This window comes from Sarcophilus harrisii, chromosome 3, assembly GCF_902635505.1.
Source record: "Sarcophilus harrisii chromosome 3, mSarHar1.11, whole genome shotgun sequence".
In the NCBI taxonomy this organism is placed as follows: domain Eukaryota; kingdom Metazoa; phylum Chordata; class Mammalia; order Dasyuromorphia; family Dasyuridae; genus Sarcophilus; species Sarcophilus harrisii.
The window spans coordinates 524,954,300-524,968,717 of record NC_045428.1 but is presented as its reverse complement, the minus strand read 5'-3'; the positions used below and the strand labels follow the sequence as shown (position 1 = coordinate 524,968,717).

Sequence of the window (14,418 nt, the reverse complement as noted above, 5' to 3'; positions counted from 1 at the left end):
ATTGAATGTTTTTTTAAATTATTCTCTTCTTCTGTATTCCAAAAATATACAAAAACAAATCAGATACAAAGCTTCTTTTCTGATTAGAGGTTCTGGGAATTACTGGCATAATCAGAAGGGGACAAAGTTCATGGGCAGGAACAGCTGTTAACTTCCATCCTTCCCATCAAATCTGTACATTAGTGACAGAGGAACCCAGTAATAACTCTCAAGTTGCAGTTTATAAGTTGGGATCAGTGGTGGTAGAGAAACCAAGATTGGGGTTGAAAGAGAGATTTGAGATTTCTAGTAGCGTGGGTTAGGCTCGAGAACTTTCAGACTCTGTCCCTTAAGTTTGGAGTCTCTTTGTAAGAATAAGCATACTTATGCCACTGGAGGGATCAAGAGCCCTAACTCAATCTAGTTTGTTCATAAGGATGCTGAGCCCAAGGCTCAGTGCCTCTGCTAGGGGATTTTATATAAGATGTATTATATGCCATACCTTTATTTCATGCTATCCTAGAGTAAGAATGGGAAAAGAATAGAGGTCATTTAGACTAACCTTATTTTACAGGTGAGCATGAGACTGAGAAGAGTAAAGTGACTTGCCAGTGCTTAGATTTGTTTCAGGAAGCTTGGCAGCATAGTGGACAGAACGCTGGGCCCTGGAGTAAAGAAAACCTGAGTTCAAATTTGGTCTCAGGAATTTTACTAGCTGTGTAACCTTGGGCAAATCACTTAATCCTGTTTGCTTCAGTTTCCTCCCTTGAATAATGGGGATAATAACAGCACTGACCTCCCAGGGTTGTTCTGAGGGTTAAATAGGATAATTTGCAAAGGTCTAAATTAGCATAGTACCTGGTATGTAATAGGTACATGTAAATGTGAGTTTTTAATAGTAGTAATAGTAGTAGTAGTATCACCGTCACATGGTTAATAAATAGCAAAGCTGGGATTTGACTCTAAATCTAGTACTCTTTCTACTATGCCACTTCCCTTTTTTCCTCCCCCCTTTCATTATTTAAATAGGCAAGTCACCTAATCTCTCTCCCTCTGTTTCCTTGACTGTAACATACCTTTCAGGGTTGTTGTGAAGGTCAAATGGTAAATATTTGTAAAGTGTTTACCATATAGGAGGTATTAGATGAAATGTTAAGTACTGATATTATCAAATGATAAAACAGAATCAACCTCTGTTTAAATTGTTAAGCTTTCTAGATAACAAAGTTTTATTCATGGAAAAAGGCAGTTTTGTGTTCACTGATGAAAAGTTACTGAAGCTCGAGAGATACTTTCAGCATATATAAGGGTGTTGGGGGAACTTGGAGTACAGCATTTTCTTTTTTCTCATAACGTTGATGTTTTTGTTAAAATAGTCCATAAATATTAGTTATTATTTAATTTTAACCATTTCTCCTGTAATTCCATTCTTATGATTTGTATTGATTATCAAGATAGGATTGGTACCAAGTAAAAAAAAGGCACATTTGACTTGTGGAGTCAGGAAGACCTGAATTAAAATCCAGCCTCAGGGACTTAGTACCTGTGGGTCTCTGGGCAAGCCACTTAACTTTTATCTGCTTCAGTTTCTTCTATTGTACAATGGAAATCATAATAGTTCTGTACTCCCTGGTTTTTGTGGGTATAAAATTAGGTAATATTTGTGAAGCAATTAGCACAGTGCCTGGTTCATAGTAGGTACTTAATAAATACTTGTTCCTTTCCTTTCTCCTTGTATATAACTAAGAATTGGCTCTAAAACAGAGCTTTCATATTTTAATAAAAAATTAGAGAAGCAAACTTTGAGCATATTGGATAGGCAGAGGAGTTCTGACTTTCTGCTCCATATTCTAGGAGGGACTGCATGTGTGATGACTGGGCAGCCTTTTGACACAGTGAAAGTGAAGATGCAGACATTTCCCAACTTGTACAAGGGGCTTGTAAACTGCTGCATAAAGACATACACCCAAGTGGGCTTTCGAGGCTTCTACAAGGGAACCACCCCAGCACTAATTGCCAACATTGCAGAGAACTCTGTCCTCTTCATGTGCTATGGTTTCTGCCAACAAATCGTGAGAAAAATAGTTGGATTGGAGAAGAATTCAAAGCTGAGGTTTGTCAATATTTTTTTTTTTTTTTACTTTTATTGGTAACTTTTGTTTTTTACATCATTTTCCTTTCCAAATAATCACCATTGTTCCCTCTCCTTACCAAGGGAGACTTCCCTTGTGGCAAATATTTTATTTATATCATTTTTTATTAATTTTTTTAAATAATAGCTTTTTATTTTTAAAATACATGCATAGTTTTCAACATTCACTCTTGCAAAACCTTGTGTTTCAAATTTTGTCCCCCCCAGACAGCAAGTAATCTAATATAGATTAAACATATGCAATTCTTTTATGTGTATGTCCACCTTTATCATGCTGCACAAGAAAAATCAGATGAAAAAGGGAAAAAAAAATTAGGAAAATTATCAAAAGGCCAGCAAACAACAACAAAAAAGATGAAAATACCACATTGTGATCCACTTTCAATATTCTTTCTGGATGCAGGTGACTCTTTATCACAGATCTGTTGGAAATGGCTTAAAGCACTTCATTTTTGAAAAGAGCCAAGTATCACAATGTTCTCTTGTTTCTTCTCACTTCACTTAGCATCAGTTCATAAATTTTTCCAGGCCTTTCCAAAATCAGCCTGCTGATAGTTTTTTTTTTGAACAATAATATTTCATAACACTCATATACCATAACTTAGCCATTCTTCAACTGATGGACATCCACTCAGTTTTCAGATTCTTTGTGGCAAATATTTTAAAAGAATTAAAAAACCATACTTCAATCAAATAAGCTGATACATTAAATACATCTGATTATTATTAATATCTCTCTGCTTACCCCATGACCACAATTAAAAGGCAGATGATGCATTTTCTTAACTCTTTCCTAGGATCAATTTTTGCCACTGTAATTCCACAATATTCAGTTTTGTTTTAGTATTTTTTTTCCTGTTTACATTATTTGCCTTGTGCATATTGTTTTTCTGGTTCTTCTTATTTCAGTCTGTGTGTTAATATAATAAATCTTACCATACTTCTCTGAATTTTTTATATTAATTATTTCTTAAGGAGCAATTATATTTCATTGCATCAGAGGCCATACTTCCATTTTCCAATCTGTAGGCATTTTCTTTGTTTCTAATTCTTTGGTACCACAAAAGGGGCTGTTATTAATATTTTAGTATTTTTTAACTTTCTTTTAAATCTTTTAACTTTTCTTTAATCTTCTTGAGATATGTACCTAGCAGTGAAATTTCAAAGAGTATGGAAAGTAAATGCAGTTTTTTTTCCTTTTGGCAAGTCAATCAAGGTTATGTGACTTGCGCAGTTGACTTGACATTAGGAAGTGTCAAATGTCTGAGGCTGGATTTGAACTGAGGTCTCCTGACTCCAGGGCTGGTGTTTTATCCACTGCATCTCCTCCTGTAAATGCTGCTTTAATAATTTATTTATTTATTAATATATGTTCATCAGCCCTTGATATGTGTGAATAGATGAGCGGATGAATAGTGTTCTTAGGCATGCACAGTTCCTTGCCTTAGAAGTTTTGGCTTATTAAAAAGCAAGCTGCCTACTATGTGTTTGGAAAAACAGAACTATGGTCTCTCTTTCAGGGACTGATGCTAACTTAAATGTGCTACAGAATGCAGTCATAGAATCTTAGAATGGGAAGAAAGCTGTATATTATTCTAATCTAATGCATTCTGAGTAGGAACTCCCATCTACTAGCTCTCTGACAAGCGGTCACCTACATTCCTCTTGAAGATCACTAGTGACTAAAAACCCACCATTCCTTGAAGTTGAGCAGATCTAATTACTAGGAAGGATTTTCTTCCATTATGTCTAGAAAACTGCTTCCCTGCTTTTTTTTTTTCTCTCACAGGCCAATCAAGAGGAAAAGAATACCTAGAGGTACAAAAGTTGTACAGCTGTGGCTGTATGATTGTCTTATCTAAACCAAACCAGAAACATTTTGACTTTAGCATGTTCTGGAACATATGTTAGCAGACTTGAGTTTAAATTCAGCCTTTACTATTGGCTTTAAAAAAAAAAGTTGGTGAGGTTCATAATTTCCCTGTCAACAAATATGTTATTTCTAATGCATCCCACTGTCTGTCCATCTTGATCAATAGTACTTGAGGGAAGTTAACTAGTTTCCATATAAAATATTCCAAATAAAAATAGGTTTGGTTTTTTTTAATGTTTAAAAGAATATACCTACAGCTTTTCAGAAAGTTTGACTACCTCGAGTGGCCTAGACTAAAACTTCTTAAATTGTGGGTCAGGATCTCATTTGGAGTTGTGCAACTGAATGTAGGAGGTCACAAAAAATTTGCCAACAATAAAAGATTTCTGAATGCCCTACATCCAATAGTATCAAATATTCTCCTGTATTAATTCTTTATGTAAAAATAAAGAAGCACATCTCATTAGCATACAAGTTTGCTTTAATTTTAATAAGTGGTACAATTATATGTATACAAAAGAATTACTTTAAAATAAATTATTTTATGATTTATTATCAGCAAATGAAAAGGGTTTGTGAGTGGAAAAATTTAAGAAGCCATAATCTAAGTAACTGAAATTTTACTGTAATTGAATTAGGAGGACAAATTCAGTTCTTGGTCTGTTCTTGATACCCTGAGAACCTTGTTATAATCTTGTTCTTGTGAAACCTATAGTGAAACAATACTATGAAACAGTGAATGAATAAGGTTTTTTTCCCCTTTCCTTTCTGTTCCCCTTTGTCTTCTTCCTCTGCCTTCCCTTCCCTTTCCACAGAGAAAACATTTCTGCCACATTTGTCAGGAGTGTGCAGATTTATCAGTAATTTACAGTCTTAGAGAGTTATCTGGGGCACCAAGAAATCTAGTCAGTCAACAATCCTTTAAGTACTTACTGTGTGCCAGACACTGTTAACTGCCAGAGATTAAAAGGCTGAATAAATAAATAATAGATGCTGCCCTCAAGAAACCTCTATTCAAATAGCAGAGACTGTGTAGAGATACTTAGATAGAGAGAAGGAATATAGAGTAGATGGATGGGATTCTGAGAAAGGAAGGCATTAGCAGCTGTGTATGTGTAGGGGGGAGGGGAGGAATTAGAAAAGGCCTCCTACAGATGATGAGGTTTTTATCTTAGTCTTGAAGAAAGTCGGGGAAACTAAGATGTGGGAATAAGGAGGCAGAAAATTCCAGACGTGGGAGAATGTTTGGCTCAGACAAAAGCATGGAGATGAGAGATGGATTGTTACGTTTGAGGAACTGCAAGAGGCTAGTGTGGCTGGATCATAGATTACTTGGGGTTGGGGGGGGAGGTTTAAAAAATGAGAAAAGTAGGAAGGGCCTGATTGTGAAGAGTTCTAAATGCCAGTGGGATTAATAATTGACTCTGGAACTAATAGGGAGCCACTGGAGCTCCTTGAATAGGGGGATGACATTTTCAGATGTAAACTTCAGAAAAATCAACTTGGGAGATAATGTATCTGTGTATTTAAGAATAGAGTGGAGAGAGCCTTGAGGCAGGGAGACCAATTTCGAAGGTATTGGAGTAGTCTAGACAAGAGGTGATTAGGACTTGAAATAAAATTGAGACTATATGAGTGAAGAAGAGAGAATGTATAAAAGAGATGTTGTAAAAGTAGAAATGACAAGATTTGTAATACATTGGCTACATGGAGTGAGAATGAGGAGTTTGCCAGGATCTCATAGCATGTCTGTACTAGAGACAATACTTGAATCTGGATTTTCCTAATTTTAAGACCAGTCCTCTATCCACTAAACAATACTGCCTCTCTTTATTATATTATAATAATACATAAATAATTGTGATATGTAAAATATGTCATTTATTTTTATAATTTATTATAAACTAATTTCCCTATGTAACATCTGCATAACTTAATAAACTTAATAAATGTAATTGCTACTGATAATATGATAAGATTGTAGACACAGAGTTGGAAGGGACTTTATATGGTACCTTAAACCTCTTCATTTTATAAATGACACTTTGAGAGATTAATGGTGACTATGTCCATGTAGCTAGTAAGAAGCCAAACCAAGAATTAGACCCTCTAATTTCAGGATGAATTCTGCTGAACCATGTTACCCAAATCCTTTGCCCCACTTCTTTTTTTTTTCTTTCTGTTAAGATCAATCACTCAGGTTTATTGGCAATAAAAAGACTGCAATCATAAGTAGCTTACATTTATATACCAATACATATTTGATTGGTAATAATTTTGACTTGTAAGTAGTAACCGTCTTTTATATAACGCAAAGTACTTTATGTATGTTAACTGGTTTGATACTAATTTCTGTATAATATTAAGGGTATCTGAATAATGTTTAATCCTAGGTTCAGTGAAAATATTTGTAACAACATAACAAGGAAGAAATTTGCGAATTTCTACCTCTTCTGCTGCTTAAGAGTCTGATCACATCCTCTGCTTAAGGACAGTTGGAAGCTTGTGCCTTTAATGTGACATGGTCATGTTTGGGGTCAGGGGACAATTGGGGAGTGTGTATTAAGAGGAGATTGTGAAAGGGCTTTACTTTCTACTTGCTAGTACTGTTGGCTATCTCTGGTAGCCGTGGAGAAATGAAGAGAATTCCTCTTTTCCTAACTCATACTTTGGAATGCAGCTTCTATTAGATGGCTTTCAGTGTTCAAAGGAAAAAGCAACTCTTCACACTGAGCTCACCTAATCTTTTGGCCATCCCCAGCATGCAAAGAGTCCTCTGTGAGCCTTAGTAGGAGCTTGGGGGAAAAGACTAATAATATTTGTCCCAAATAAGCTCTCATTTCTCTTTCGCTTTCCCTCTTCTATGGTGAAACCAATGTGAGGCAGAGAGAACAAGTATCCAATCCTTTACTGGAGAATAATGGTATATTTTGTGAGTCTGACCTAGAAAAATGTTCAGAGGGAAAGGGAATGGAAGAAAGGGAGGAGAGGGAGAAGGGGGAAAGCGAGAGAAAATGAGAAAGAGAGAGAGAGAGAGAGAATGGGGAAGGAAAGGGAAAGGGAGGAAGAGGAGGGAATAAATGGAAATGAATGAAAATAAAAGGAGTGAGCATATTGGAAGTATGTTCTCTAATAGACAGTATTATCCATTTGACTTTTAGTTGTTATAAACCATAGTTTGGGGGAGGGGGGTTGTGTGTCTGTGTGTTGTACATATACGCATATGTGCACATGTTTTAAGCTAAACAGATTCATCCCTAACCACTTATTTCACTTTTATTACAGTCATAAAATGGAACTCGTGCACCCTTGGTGCTTATACAAGGAGATGAAAGTGTTTATTAGAGACCCAAAGTCCACATTGAATTTAGAATGATCTAGTCACCATTTGCTGTTCACTTGGATTTTCATCAGATCCTTCATTCAGGATGGACTGAGGAGTCTCAGATAGACATTCATGTGTCAATATGTCCTCAGGTGCCTAGATTTCCTGTCTTTCAAACCAACCATCTTCAGGATACATCGCTAAACTTGAGGGTGGCAAAGGAAGGAAAAAGAAATGGGCTCCTGAGAAGTACCATTTAATACCATTCTCTACTCCTGGTCTGGCTCTACTAAGATTTTGACAAATCAAATCAGTCTCCAGCTACTTTCTACCTCTCCAGCAGTCTCCAAGTGCTTGTCCCCTTTATACCATTGTCTCTAAAAATCAATTCTCGTCTCTCTCTAAAAACAGGGTGGGAAACTCTGGCCTGTGGGCAGTATGAGGCCCACAAAATCATTTGGTCTGGCCCTGCCAAGGCAACCACAGGCAATAATGAGTTGCTTGAATTCCATTCGTTGATAATTTTGTATGGCTTGAAAATGGCATTATTAATAATGGGAGAAAAAAAAGATTCCCCACCCTGCTCTGAAACCAACCTGTGAAAATATTGCACAATAATGTTCAAAAGCTATCTATATTTATAGATGGTTACCTTTGGTCCCTAAAGGTAGATAAAAATTACCTGCTGATCTTAACTGATAGATCCGAGCCATCTGACTGACAGGGTACCCCTGAGAAAGGCAAGCCTGGCCATGAAAAGCAAATGAAAAAGTTTAAACTTTGAGTTTTATCAGGATTAGAAAAGCAAAGATTTTTGCTTTGTGATAGTTAAAGAGAAGTGAGAGTAAGCTTATGAACTAGGTACCATGTAGCAGTAGAGTTTGAAAGAATAACGCAATGCAGGTGTGTATATTTATGTGTCCAACAAATATACTTACCAATATTTTAATGTTTATTTTCTTTAAAATGTAAAAGGAAATGTGCCCTAAGCATTGTGAAAGAAAAGCCTTCTCAGGGCCAACTGTCAGGAACACTCTCTCCTTGCACTCTCCGCCTATAAGCCAAAGTACGAGGTCTGATCCTTTCCCAGTTAACATTAACTGCCCTACCACTCAGGGTCAGTGTTTTCTGAATTAATTTCCCTTTGTAGTCAATAGACTGGATCACTTGGGTGTGAGTGAGCGTCATTATCAGTGCTAAGAATGCCTGTGCAGACTGCTTGCCTGCTGATGTTGTAGAACATTAATGTAACTTAGAAAACCCAGGGCTTGCCAGAAAATTCCCAGCCCTGACTCCCTGATCTAAGTTCTGTGCATCTGCATTTGTGTGTTTATGTTGGTGTATATATTTGTAAATGTATGTGGTTATGTATGTACACATGCAGAAGCATATTCTTGTGGGTGTTGTGTAAGTCCCACCTTTGCCCCTGACTGGCTATGTGACCTCAGGGAGACCAACTGATCTCTTTCAAGTTTCAGTTTCGTCATCTACAAAATTGGGAATTGAACTAAATGTTCTCTAAGGTTCCTTCCAGCTCAAGGATTCTCTGAATATATATATTGGAAATAGGTCTTTAGGTACCTGGGTTTCCTGTCTTTCAAATCAGCTCATTTAGGAGCTTGGATTGAAAGAATGAAAGGCTTGGAGGTTGCAAGACAGCTTCCAATCCTGGCTGTGACATTTATTAGTTATAAATTTTACCTTTGGCAAGTGATTTAATATCTCAGTTGCTTTTGCTCATCTATAAAATGGCAGTAACAATGCCAGTGGGAGCTCTAAGGAATTCACCCTTAAGAAGAAAATCCTCGTATACATCAAAATATTTATGGCAGCATTTTTGTGATTACAAAGAATTGGAAACAAAGTAGATATTCATTGATTGAGGAATGGCTAAACAAATTGTGGAACATAGATGTAATGGTAGACCATATTGTGTTACAAGAAATAATATGTGGCAGAATCTAGATAGAAGTGTGAAAGTAGCATTTTGCTAAATTCTCAATATGTACTCCCTTCAAAACAATCCAGGAATAGATGGATTTGCCAGAAAATTCTATCAAAAATTTCTAACAAATATTTAAAGAACAATTAATTTCAATTTTAAATAAACTGGAAAAAATAGATTAAATAAACTGTCAGCAAGGAGATTACAGAAATTTATCAAAAAGATCACAGACTATCACCAGGATAAATTTATATCAGCAATATTAGGAAAACTATAAGCATTATTGAGTCATGTCCATAATAAAACCAACAAAAATATCAATAGATATAGAAAAAACTTTAGTCAAAATACAATACCCATTTCCATGAAAAATACTAGAAAATATAGGAATAAATGAAGTTTCTCTTAAAATGATACAGTTTCTCTAAAACTCAAAGTAAGAGTTCTCTGTTTTAGGAACAAACTAGAAGCCTTCCCCATAAGAACAGAGTTGAACTAAGAATGTTCATTATTATTCAATAATTGTGCCAGACAAAGTATTGATAGCAATTTCAGAAGAAAAAGAAATTTAAGGAATAAGGATAGGTAGTAAAAAAAAAAACAAACAAACTTCATTTTTGCAGATGATATGAAAATTTACTTGTAGAACTATTGAAAGTCAACTAAAAAGCTAATCAAAACAATGAACAACTTTAGTAAACTTTAGGATATAAAATAAACCTACAAAATCACAATTGTTTCTCCATATAAATTGTAGCAGGAAGAGATGGAAAGAAAAATTTCATTTAAAGTAATTGATGACAATTAAAAATACCAGGAATTCTACCTGACAACACACACACACAAACTCTGTGAACACAACTGTAAAACCTCTTCATAGTAACAAAGATAGACTTAAATAACTGGAGAAATATTAATTTCTCATGGGTGGGCCAAGGCAGTGTAATAAAAATGATACTACCTAAATTAATTTACTTATTCAGTGACATCATTAAAATTACCAAAGAATTATTTTATAGAGTTAAAAAAAAGTTGGAGCTATAGAACAGAAAGTCAAGAATATCAAGGGAATCAATGGGGAAAAAAAAATTGGGAAGAAAAGGGGCCTAGCAATAGCAGATCTCAAAACTTTATTACAAATTGATAATCATCAAAACAGTTTGGTACTAGATAAAAAATAATGATTGATCAATGAAGTAGATTAAATAGCCAATATACAAAAAACAAATGAGCACAGTAACCTAGTATTTGATAAATTCAAAGATCCCAGCTCCTGGAGCAAGTTCTCACTACTTGACAAAAACTGCTGGGAAAACTGGAAAACAGCATGGCAGAAACTAGGTATAGACCACTGTCTCAAACAATATATTAAACTAAGCTGAAAAAAGGTCCATCATTTAAAGGCTAAAATGAGCTTATTAGAGGAGGATGGAAAAAATTATCTGTGAGATCTTTTGATAGAGAAAGGCTGAAGTCTTTCTTCATGAGTAACAAGAGATAGGTTCACAAGAAGTAAAATGGATGATTTTGATTAAATAAAATTTAAAAGGTTTTTGTATAAAGTCAATGCAGGCAATTTTTTTTTTTTTTTTAACAGAGGCAAGTTCCTCTGACAAAGGTCTCATTTCTCAGATATATAGAGAATTGAGTGAAATTCATCAAAATAAGAGCCATTCCCTAAGTGATAAATGACCTAAGGATATGTAGAGTAAGAAGTCAAAGCTGTCAATAATCATATAAAAGCATGCTCTAAATTACTAATAATTAAATTATTGCAAATTAAAACAACTCTGAGATACCACCTCACACCTACCAAATTGGATAAGATGACAGAACAATAAAATGACAGATGCTTGAGGAGATATGGGGGAAAACATATAGAAGTGCACGTTAGTGGAGCTGTGAACTAATCCAACCATTGTGGAGAATGATTTGAAATCATGCCCAAAGATCTAAAAAACTAAGAATACTCTTTGACTCAGCAGTATTAGTACTATGTCTGTAGCCCAGGCAGATCTACAAAAAAAGAAATGACTCATATTTACAAAGTGTTTATAACAGCTCTTTTTGTGGTGGCAACGAATTGGGAATTGAAAGGATGCTCATCAATTGGGGAATTGTTAAAGAAGTTGTCCCCAGTTGACAATTGTGATAGTTTGTGACATGATGTAGACTGCTGTGATATAAGAAATGATGAAGGAAATGGTGGCAGAAAAACCTGGGAAGAATGAACTGATGTGAAGTGAAGTGAGTAGACCAGGAGAACAGGGTAACAGCAATATAAGAATACTCATCTGTGAAAGGCTTAGTAACTGATCAATACTGTGATTTACCACAGTTCCAAAAGACTCATGATGAAAAATTCTGTCCACTAACAGATAAATGATGGACTCAGATTGCAAATGGCAACATATTTTTCCCCTTTATTTTTCTTGCTTTTTAGTGCCCTCATGGTTAAAGTAATGAGCATCATATTTTTTGCCTTCTAAATGAAGGCAAAGCAGGAAGACCAAAGGAAGGGAGAGAATTTGGAACAAAAAATAATAAAAAAAAGAAATGATGTGTGAGATGAGATGCCTGGAATGATACAGAATAAAATAAGCAGAGCCAAGAAAGCAGTATATACAATGACTACAAAATGTAAATGGAAAAAAAAAAAAAAGTAGTAAAATTATAAATATTTTATATATAAATATATATATAAATAAATATATTTATTTTATAAATATATATATATATAAAATATATATATATAAAATAAATATATAAAATATATAAAAATAAATAAATATAAATATTTCAGTCATGTTCAGTCATGACTGAAATGAAGAGATATGAGAGGGTACCCTCAATTCACCTCTTCATGGAAGTAGGAAGTTCAAAAGTAGTTACATTGTATATGATTTCTGATTTTTTAAATGTATTGGTTTTTTCCTTAAAAATACTAATTATTATATGAAGTAGCTCTGGGGAAGTAAGAAGGATATTGGAGAAATTATGATGACTTAAAAGAAGAGAAGATATCAAAATCTTTTTATTTTAAATAATACCAGTAGGAACAGAGGGTCAAAAAGGATCAGACATAACTGAAATCACATCAACCAACAACCACCAGTAGGACCTAACCCACTTGGTTATTGAAAGATTCAGATAGATAATGTATGTAAAGTAAGCCTTAGAGTGGGAATACACATACATCTATTATTATACATTTTGCTTTATTATTGTTTATTATTTGCTTAATAGCAGTAATTGCCTGTTGCTATTATCATCTTCACTAGAGTAGTTCCTTGAGGGCAGAAACTGTTGTTTTCTGTTGTTTTTTTCTTCTATAGTTCAAGGTCCTCTCCATGATATTTGGACATAGCAAATATTTTTTGTTACATGACCTGCTAATTTTGCTGTTCCTTTATAAAATACTCACTTTGTGCCAGGCATTTTGTTAAGTGCTCGGGATATAAAGATAGAAACAGTGGCTGATGTCAAGAAGCTCACATTCTCATGGGGGAGACAATGCAAATAATTGTCTGTAGGTATATGTGTATGACTATATTTATATCTTTGTGCATGCATGTGTATATATATATAGTGTGTGTATTTCCATATCTATGTCAACCTATATATTTGAATATGTATGTATGTGTGTATACACACACGTATATATAAGGATAAGGGGGTAGAGAAAGAGGAGAGAGAAAATGAAAGGTAATCATAGTGGGGAAGCCAGAAGCAGGGACGCAAAGGACTTGTGCAGAAGGTGGAAGGGTAGGATTGATAAAGGAAGAAGGTCACTAACTGGTGGGCAGGGTCATGGTAAAAAAAAAAAAAGTCCTCTGGGACTTGAGTCAGTAGGGCAGTCTAGAGAGGAATGAAGACATGTTTGACCTGGGTCTCATTCTTAAATTGTACATTCTGGGAGGAACCAACCAAACAGAAGATGGGGCCTCTGAGACAGAAGCTACTTCCAGTGTGAGAATTAGTTCAAGGGTTTGCTTGCATTTTATTTTCTTTCTTATTTTTTTTCTTGTTTGAGCTGATCTTCTGAGCACAAGATAATAAATATGTATGAATATAATGGGAAAAAATAAATTCTGACATTCTTTTACAATTAAAAAAAAAAAGAGAATTAGTTTAAGGGTTAAGTGAACTTTTAAGATGAAGAAGTTTTTATGGTCTGGTAACCTCGAGGTGGCAGTGAATGTGAGGAAGAATTTTTTTTCCCAATGATTCCAGCTCTCCTGCTCATCTTCCCCCAGTTTTTAGGCCCTCCCTCCTAAAACTTTTGTGTATATTCTTTATATCTTTAATTTATATGTATATGTATACACACACACACATACACATAGAGTATACTTCCTTTAGAGTATGAGGCTCTTTATAAAGGGCAGCCACTGTTTCATTTCTGTCTCTATGCCTACCTTAGCATAATACCTGGTCTAGAGTAGATGCTAAATGAAGGCTTGTTGCACAATTGGGTTTTAGATTCTGGCTCTATCACCTTAGTTAAAATCACAGACTTTTGAGGGCCTCCATTTGTTTCTCTGGATTAAATGATCTCCAAGGGCTTTTGGTTTTAAGTCTATATCAGATCTCCTGGCTTTGGCTTTGTAGACTCTTTTTGTTTCATTACTTTTCCTTCGTTTTCCCCCCTTCTCTCCAATCCCTCCGCAATATAGTAGCTGCATTGAAAATGATCACATACACATATGTACATACATAGTCACCTACAAACAATTGTTTGCATTGTCTCCCCCATGAGATTGTGAGCTTCTTGACATCAGCCACTGTTTCTTTCTTTATATCCCTATAAAGGCTAACTCTTCTCCCCCATCCACCTCCATCATTCAGATCTTCTTTCCTGCCCCAATCTCTCTACTGATCTCCAGTCTCACGTTTCCAACAGAATTTCTGACATCTTGAACTGGATGTATAGTAGACTTCTTAAACTCTCTATGTCTAAAACAGATCTTATTATTTTTCCTCTGAAACCTTTTCTCCCTCTTACCTTTCCTATTTATTACCTGGTGTAGAGAAAATCACCACCCTCCCAGTCCCTCAGACTCAAAGCTTGGGAGTTATCCTGGATTCCTCACTGTCTCACCCCCCCATATCCAAGCTGTTGCCAATGGCTGTTGATTTCATGT

At 35.2% G+C, this 14,418-nt stretch overlaps 1 protein-coding gene across 4 annotated transcripts in view; it reads left to right on the top strand.

Annotated features, from left to right (window-relative positions):
* The window catches only part of SLC25A15 (solute carrier family 25 member 15), a 31,211-nt gene that overhangs the window by 6,680 nt on the left and 10,113 nt on the right, over nt 1–14,418 (top strand). For all 4 annotated transcript variants that reach the window (XM_023499633.2, XM_003764554.4, XM_023499634.2 and 1 more), the window contains exon 3: nt 1,834–2,092. In XM_023499633.2, coding sequence (XP_023355401.1) covers nt 1,834–2,092 — 259 coding nt within the window. The remainder of the gene's footprint in view (nt 1–1,833; nt 2,093–14,418) is intronic.